This window comes from Pangasianodon hypophthalmus, chromosome 11, assembly GCF_027358585.1.
Source record: "Pangasianodon hypophthalmus isolate fPanHyp1 chromosome 11, fPanHyp1.pri, whole genome shotgun sequence".
In the NCBI taxonomy this organism is placed as follows: domain Eukaryota; kingdom Metazoa; phylum Chordata; class Actinopteri; order Siluriformes; family Pangasiidae; genus Pangasianodon; species Pangasianodon hypophthalmus.
The window spans coordinates 2,185,672-2,194,811 of NC_069720.1; the positions used below are offsets into that span (position 1 = coordinate 2,185,672).

General features: G+C 37.9%; 1 protein-coding gene across 2 annotated transcripts in view; it reads left to right on the forward strand.

The window, feature by feature from the left end:
• The window catches only part of phlpp2 (PH domain and leucine rich repeat protein phosphatase 2), a 51,203-nt gene extending 43,048 nt beyond the window's left edge, over nucleotides 1–8,155 (forward strand). The window contains exon 19 of one of the 2 annotated variants that reach the window (XM_026930483.3): nucleotides 721–8,155. In XM_026930483.3, coding sequence (XP_026786284.3) covers nucleotides 721–1,965 — 1,245 coding nt within the window. In that variant the 3' untranslated portion in view covers nucleotides 1,966–8,155. The remainder of the gene's footprint in view (nucleotides 1–720) is intronic. The other variant, XM_053238248.1, reaches the window with a different exon arrangement.
• Nucleotides 8,156–9,140: the final 985 nt, after the last annotated feature.

Sequence of the window (9,140 nt, forward strand, 5' to 3'; positions counted from 1 at the left end):
AGACTAAAATTAAGACTAAAATCCAACTCATGTCATTCTGTGACAAAGATGAGCCAGTTTTCTCGCATTTAAATAACCTCCTAGCTAATTTAGCTAATATTGGTGCTATTTTGATAGATGGCGGGAGAACTTGGTGTTTATAATATGGCTAAAAGTGTAGAGATGTTCCTTTTTTTCATTTTAATTCAGGGGTTCCCAAATTATTTGGCCAAACAATCCCAAAATATACATTATTTTAGCCTTAGCACTTGTTTCTCCTTTTGTGGCTTATTGAGTTAGAATCACTCAGTGTTTTCAAGGAACTAAGGTAAGGTACATGGACAGAGAAATTTGTCCATTTTATTGCATTTTATTGAACTCTACTCCCTACACTAATGCAGCATGTCAGAATAGCGATGTAAAGTATAAAACATGTAAAATCCTAAATTATATGTGGTTTTATTGGATATTACTGCACAGAAAATCCATCTTCATAATTAGACCAATATTAATTTGCAAAAAAAAAAAAGGACTAAAACAAAAGAGGCTATGGTTAGTTTTCCTCATGACCCCATTTATAAATTAAGTGACCCTACATAAAGTCCCTAGTTTGGGAACCCCTGTTCTAGATAAATTATTGTTAATGGGTTACTTCACACTGTGATGACTTGCTCAGTTCCTACTGTGGTTTTTACACATGACTGTATTGACTGAAAAGTCTTTTGACCCTTTGTTCTGTAGGATAACAAGGTGAGTGGTGTTACATGCTGCTCTCGCCTGTTGGGATGCTCCTATCTGTTCCCCTGGGTCCTTCCTAAGCCCTGGGTACGAACTGAACCCCTTTGCGCTCAGGATGAGTTCCTGATCTTGGGCAACAGGGCACTTTTTCAATATCTGTCTTACCAAGAAGCGGTGACAACTGTGCTGGCTGTCCGAGACCCTCGAGCTGCTGCCAAAAAGCTCTGCACGCTTGCCCAGAGCTATGGGTGCAAGGACAATGTCGGGGCAGTAGTTGTAGCTCTGCGCATCGGGGAGGACAGTTGTACCTGCGAACCTCCACTCTCCACTGAGGTCCGAGGACCCCCTGTGCCTACCCCCATTCCCATATCTGTGCCACCTCTTGACCCGGCCACTCCTTCGTCAAGTAGTGGCATTGCCTCGGAATTCAACAGCGAGACATCTGCATCTGAGGTGGGAAGTGAAGCTGGATCCACGGCATCTGATGAACATACTTCTTCGGGCCCAAATGCACGGCCCGAGCGCCGCTGCAGCTTGCACCCGGCTGCCACGTTTTGCAACACTGGAGGTCCTGGAAGTCTTGGAGCCGGAACACACCCAGCTCTGTTCCAGCGCCAACCATCCTCCGCAACATTTTCCAGCAACCAGTCTGACAATGGTCTAGACAGTGACGATGAGGCTCCACTAGAGGGTGTCATTTCCAATGGGAGTAAATTGGAGGTTGAGGTGGACATCCACTGCTGTGCTTTCCAGCTTCGCTCTGGGCGTCCAGAAAGCCCCAAGGATCTGGATCTCCGAGGATCTGACTACACCAACAGCAAGATGCGCCGTCAGAACAGTGTGGTGGTGTCAACCGCTAATGGCTGCCTTCTTGCTGTTTGTGGCCGAGAGATCTCAGACCTCAAGAAATCTCCCTCTACGTCCAGTTTGTTTGGGAAGAAGCTCTCTAACGGTTCTGTTGTGGCACCTGAGGACAGTCATAACATTATCGAGGTAGCACTCGAAGCCCCGAAGAAGAAGTCTGGGTACTTTGCCGCACCTGCTCAACAAGATCCTGAGGATCAGTTAATCATACCTCCCAGTCTTGAACAAGATGTTCGGGAGCAGTTGAGGGGCCAAAGTCCTGTGGTTTCTGGTCCTCCGCCACCCTTAACACCTCCCACAAGCAGAGATTCAAACTGGGATCACCCTCACCCTGGTCTCCCTCCTGCTACCTTTCAACAGGAGGTCTATGACACTGCTCTATAGTGGGTACTAAATCCTACTACCTGAGATGACCTAGTGCCATATTGTGGAGGTGGTTCATTTTGCTGTGATTTTTGTCCTGTTCTTATTCAGCTCTATCATTGTGTGAAGACCTGCATGTGCTTATGTGGTGACATCCCATTTACCTGGAGCAGTCTCTGGTAAATCTAAGGAGCAGAAAATATAGACAAAATAGGCACAAATTTCAAGACTAGTAAAACAAAATCTTGAAAGATGGCTGTCTAGCAGAAACTACAATGTGAACTAAAATACCTCATGTACAACCTTGCGTAACTAATGAGCTACATAGCCCTTTACGACATCATTTGGCTGAAAGGTTCTCCGGGCTTAAAACATGACCAAAAGGTAAGAAAAGTGCCTATTGCAGATGGTTCCGGCTCTCCAGGGCCTCCATTGGTCTGGTGCGCTTTCACTGTTACCCAGAAATGCCAATTTTTTTTCCCTGCCTAAAACAATCTACTCAGTCATTTTTAGTTGAAGTAAAAAGCTGAAGTATGATTGGGAAAGCTCAGCTTTCTTCATCTTGTCTGGTGGTGTGCAGAACAAACTACTAAAGTCATGGGAATGATGGCATACACTGTTTGGCTTTCTCCAGCCTTTCTGGAAACTTCTGCACAAAATATGCACCGCACACCACATCCTGTTGTGGTGGACTTCGGTAATAGTGGTGGTTCTCGCCAAGATTGTGACTGAGAAGAGGAAATAAAGCAGACTTGATATCTCATATCATTTCATGATGCATCTAAGTCGCAGTTGCAATCTCGGGCCAATCAGAAAGAGACCGTTATTAAACATAACTGGCTGAAATCACGACTTAATTGTGAGTTATTAGGAGTACTTGAAGTGTGCCATTAGAGACTGAATTATCAAAGCACTCATGCCTAAAGCTTTTGAGGCTTAAATACTGTACATACTTGGTCTTTGCACTAAAAGTGCTACAAAGTAACACTGGTACTGATAGAGCATGAATGGGGTATTTTTCATCCTATATCTGAACCGCTGAGCTAATTAATTATGAAAAAAGTACATTATATCCATATGTTCTCCTGAGTGTGTTTATATCTGTTTCACAACACCTGATTTCACCTGATTTATGATGTGATTATTCTTGCCCCATATCTTGATATGTTTAATTTTTTTTGATTCAGAAATGAAGATGAATGAATGCAGCAGATGCCTTCACAATGTGATTAAGCTTTGTGTGAACGTAACATGTTATATCTCGAGTTATAGGCGATTCTGGAAATTTACACTACACTAGGGTTTCTTAAAGACCAGATGTGATCACTGATGAGAATACACAATTGGAGGCAGTCTGTCCAAATTTCCTGGAGGAGTAAAGTCTTCACAAAATGGTTTAACAGAACCATTTTCGTGTCTTATTTGGCGACGCTTCAGCCCTCCTGGTATACATTCTTGGTACCCAGGGCTGTAAAAAGGCTCTGAATTTTAATGAGGTTCTCATTTCATATTAATATTTATCATAGTTAATAAATCACATTGCTGAATATGCACTACATCAATTGCTAATTTCTATTCTCTGTTATGTTATCCTTCCATTCTTCCATAAAGTACTCTGATTCCACTTAATTTTATTGAGTTATATATTTTTGTTTAACAATATGATTTCTGAATTACGTTACATGTTACTATGCCATTAAAACAATAGCTAATAATGCTTCATACATTTATGAAGTAGCTATTTATCTCATAGCTATGTTAGACATTAGCCTGTTATACACTATATAGCCAATAGTATGTGGACACCTGACCATCACATCCATTTGTGGTTCTTCCCCAATCTGTTGCCACAAAGTTGGAAGCACACAACTGTATAGAACGTCTTTGTCTGCGGTAGCATCACAATTTCACTGGATCTAAGAGGCCCAAACCTGTTCCAGCATGACAATGCCCCTGTGCACAAAGCGAGCATGAAGACATGGTGTGTGAAGGTTGGAGTGGAAGAACTTGAGTGTCCTGCACAGAGCCCTGACCTCAACCCCACTGAACACCTTTGGGATGAACTGGAACTGGAGACTCCTTACCCAACATCAGTGTCTGATCTCACTAATGCTCTTGTAGCTGAATGAACACAAATCCCCACAGCCACGCTCCAACATCTAGTGGAAAGCTTCCCAGAAGAGTGGAGCTTATTATAACTGCAAACACGGGGGGGATAAATCTGGAATGGGATGTTCAACAAGCACACATGGGTGTGATGGTCAAGTGTCCACAAACTTTTGCCATATAGTGTATGACGGTTACATATCTCTCACCAAGAAGTCTGAGGTAAGAAATACGAAACAAAACCATCTGTCCTCATAGCTAGTTATGACCATGATGGTTGGTTCGCCCTCATGAGGTGATAGATTGGCTTAGAAATTTGAAACCGTGTTTGTTTCCCATTATGTTCCCATCCACTTTCTCAGCCAAGCATTCTTGCTAGAATCTGCAGATTTCTGTGTATTCTTGTTAGAGATCATCACTGACCTTTAAGAATACTCCTGTAGGGAAAACTTAAAACACTGTTATCAACTTTGTTGAATACGACATGCACACAGGTGGGGCTTTGAGGTTTTTTAGCAATCAGCTAAAGCACTTAATCCTTAGAGGAAAGAAATGCAGAAGAAAGAAAGTACTGAAGACTCATAACAGGGAAGATGTAAGATTCCCTTGCTGGCTTTGTGTCACATGAGGGTTTCTAGCCCTTTTAACTGCCAAACATGCTGTAACTGTTATCTTTGGCTCTGAACGCAGAGGTGCCAACATTTATGCTTTAGTCACAGCGTTTACTATTTTTGATCCCTTGCTACAGAGATATGGGAGACAACAGAAAACAATGTTTTTTGTTTTTTCAGATAAAACAGAGGTCTAAACATGAGTAACATTCACCTGACAGAAAAAAACACTTCACTGAAAGGGAAAGGACGTGGGACGTGAACGACACATTTGTGTTTGATAGCGGTTACTTTTTCTGCATGTTGAATTTATCTAGGTGAACTCTGACATTTGAATTTGCGAACCTCAGGCTTACGAGCCAATAGAAACAAGTGGGCGGGATCATAGGCTGGTAAAAGAAAAATAGAGGAGGTGCTAGTTATTAAGTAGCATTACACCAGATGTTCGCTTTGCTGTTTTTTTGTTTTGTTTCGTTTTTTTTTTTTTTGTACTATTGCTTGGTGCACATCTGGGGTAAAAAAATTAAATGTTCTATTTTCATTTTCTCCAAATTGAACTAACGTATTGTTGATCCATGCAAATTCATGGTATCACATGATCAGTTAGTGTTACCAGTGATGATGTGTGCAGAAAGTTGACCTTTTAATATAAAAAAATGATTATTTTGCATTTCTGTAGTGACAAACAAGTTGTTATGTAATAAAAGCACAGGGTCAGATGTTGCCATTTAACATTTTCTTTCAGTATGAAGACTACCATAATTTTATCATTTTTTATATACTGTATATATTAAGTATTTTGTTTTCCTGTTTGGGCAAACAAGCTGTTTGATATTTTCCTTTCATTTCTGTAATAAAAGTGTAAAGATTTTACTATGGACATGGACCAGACTGCACACTGGACATGCATTATGGTACTTTAGTAATATTTTTTTATGAAGTAATCTTACACACTCATCTGGTTGCAAATGAATCCAAACATTTCTGCAGATTGGAGTTAAATATCAGTTCAACCAAAATACTTGTTTTATCATTTAAGCTGTTAGTGTGGAGCCGTCCTGTCCTCCGAGCTATGCTAGGTTTTTTTTTTTTTTTTTTTCTGCTGCTAGGGTTTTCTTGTTAGCGATGTTGGCACCTCTGCTGTACCTGACATTCCACTGTTTCCCAAAAAAACCCACACCGGAGTCATCTGGAGGCCAAGACTCCATTTTTTAACTTCTTGCCTCTTACTCAGTGGCCATTTATTCACTAATCACTTTGCTCAGTATAACATCCAAGCAAAAAATTATTGATTTTCAGATTATGAATTGCATTAAATTTTTTATTTTCATTTTTACAAGTTGCTTTTTGGATGCGGTTCAGATTTAAAAAACAAAACAAAACACAGGACAATCAGAACGGTCGCTGGAGTGGCCTTTATGAATCTAAAGTTCACAAATGAAGGTTAGAAAAAAAACTCTCCTGCCTGTATATGCACTTAAAGTGTTATGTTTTTTGCCTCTTAATTTTTAAGATGTGTTACAATTTATAGACAAATTTTCATCATCTAGGTTTATTTGTCATTCTCTGTGCCAACACACACAAAAACTTCTTTTAGGCTGCTTTCACACTTGGTGTTTTTTCTCAAACAGCGTGTGTTTTACATGCGAGTGGCCACCGTTATTTAATTCACAGCGGATCTTCTGAAGTTCAAATTTTTAAACCAGTCAAGTACCAAGTTGAGCTTGAACATGAAAAACAAACATGGAGCACAAAGTGGTGGTCAAAAATGAGTCTTGTTAGTGAGTGAATATGAGGAAACTTACGACATGTTGAATCGAAAATATTCCAAAATTCCAACTTTGCAATGTAACTAAAAATAACGTGTCTATTTTAATTCCATGTGATATGACAATGCACACTCAAGTCGCACAAATTCTCTTGATTTTCTGCCCCCAAAGCTACAGCGAAGAAAAACACCCTCCTCATCACCAATCTTTATTTCATCTTCCTTACTGAGAATAATAACTCTGATCTAGAAGGTGAGTTAAGCTAGTTAGTTAGCCGATCCTAGCGCCATGGACAGCTTGATTTTTAAGGTGGCTCATGGCTTCACTTGTCACTTTTACTGCATACAAACCCAAATGTGCTCATGTTGTGACAAAAGAGTTGTTTTTTGTAAGGTGAGTTTTGGTAGAAATTTAGTTTAGGGCTAATTTTATCATTTTAATATTATATTACTGATTTTTTAACTGAACAAATTCGTAGGGAGAATAAATGACCACTGATGAATTTTAGTATTACTCATGTGCAAACTAAAAATGGGAGGGTTGTGTCAGGAAGGGCATCCGGCGTAAAAACCTGTGCCAAATCAAACACACGGACCAACGATCCTCAGTGGCGACCCGTAACGGGAACAGCCGAAAGAACAACAACAACAACAACAACTAATGTGCAAACTAAATAAACAGAAAAATGGGAGCTCTATAGAGGTTTTGTTTTCACTTTAAAACCCCGTGATTGAGAGCAAAAAGTCTACAATGTGATCCGAATCCTGTTGCTACGATTGTCTCATCTGCAAACCGTGTTAACTTCAGAAGTATTTCATTCAACCTTGAGGAATCAATATGCTTTATTTTATTTTTATTTTATTTGCCTGCCTAAGTAATTAATTAACAATATTCAAACACATGACGGTAAGATTGCTGATGTATAACGCGTATTATGTGCTTTTTTTTTTTTTTTAAAGTTTTACCTTGAATGTATATTTTATTTCTTCTTCTTTAGGAATTCTCAGACAGTTTTCCAAATGAAGGCGTGTTGTGGACAGACAGCGATTTTGTAAGATGTTAGTTTGTTTGCCATGTGACCAAAGTTCCATCTCACTATTATTTCTGTACATTATCTTTTTTTTTTTTCTAGAGACACTTATATTTTCTCTCAATGCCAAGAAGCTAAGGTTTATTTTTATATGTCATTGATTCATGCAGATTTATCGGTCTTTCAGTACAAGAACTTGCTATACTCTGTCACCCCCATCGCAATGTTTTATTTGACACAAATTATAAATGTATTAAATGTCAGAAGCATGCCCTATATCAATAACTACATATAATTAAAAATATAAATATATATGAACCAGTTACTTTGTACAAAACAACCTATCTGTTTATAAGAATTGTTTTAACTATCCAAAGCCTAATGTACATGATATTTTTGTTAGTTTTTTTTTTCTTTTTTTTTTTTTCTTTAGCATGCAGAAATCTGCTGAATAGTTTATGTTCTATATTTAATATAATGAGGTCTAAAGGAAAAATTGTTGTTCTGTTGATTTAAGAGAAGGATTAACGCAAGCACTTTTGCTGTTTGTCAGCTAGACTTTAAACCTCTTCAGTTTTCAAGGGTGGGTGATGGCTCATTATTTCATTTGAGATGCTGCTATGACTAGTTTGGAGCAGAAAAGCTGTATTTTTAATTACCTTTTCAGCCAAGTAGCAATAAAAATTTATACTGTGGAGTGTGTTTTGAGTCATTTCTTTCAGAAAGGACAGAGAGGTGTTCATTCCCGCAAGTCACTACATCTATAAAGGACATTCATACTGTGACAAAAGAGAAGATTTACTGTGTAAGTAAAGTCAGTAAGTAAAGGAAGTAAGGAAGAAATATAAGTCAGTAAGTAATGTCAGAATGTAAGTCAGTAAAATTGCTAAGTAAAGAAAAAAAAAAAATCAGTAGTCATTAAGTAGTCAGTAAGTAAATGAATTCATTAAGTCCGTATCTAAATAAAGTTAGTAAGTAAAGTAAGTAAATTCAGTAGGTAAATAAAGATAGTTAGTAAATGAAATCATTAATTAAAGTCAGTAAGTAAAGTAAGGTCATTAAGTAGATAAAGTCTGTAGATAAATAAGTTATTAGGTAAATAGTAAGTAAAGTCAGTAAGTAAAGTAAGGTCATTAAGTAAATTAAGTCAGAATGTAAAGACATTAAGTAAAGTAAGGTCAGTAAGTAAATAAAATCAATAAATAAGTAAGGTAAAGTCAGTAGGTAAATAAATCAGTAAGTAAATAGTAAGTAAAGTCAGTAAGTAAGGTCATTAAGTAAATAAAATCAGTAGGCAAATAAATTGAATAAATAAGTCAGTAAGTAAAGACAGTAAGTAAAGTAAAGTCATTAAGTAAATGAAGTCAGTAAGTAAATAAAATCAATAAGTAAAATAAGGTAAAGTCAGTAGGTAAATAAGTCAGTGAGTAAATACAGTAAGTAAAATAAGGTTATTAACTAAATAAAATTAACAGGTAAAGTCAGCAAGTAAGTAAAATCATTAAGTGAGTTCATAAAGTCAGTAAGTAAAAGTCAGTAAAGTCAGGTAAATTTGCACTGAAAGTGTTTAAGTATCTTCAGTACTCACGGTGTACTCATCTAAGTGCGTCATACAGAAAAGATACACTTCCAGTTTAATCAGAGAAATCCACAGCAGCAGCTCACTTAATTCAAATTCAC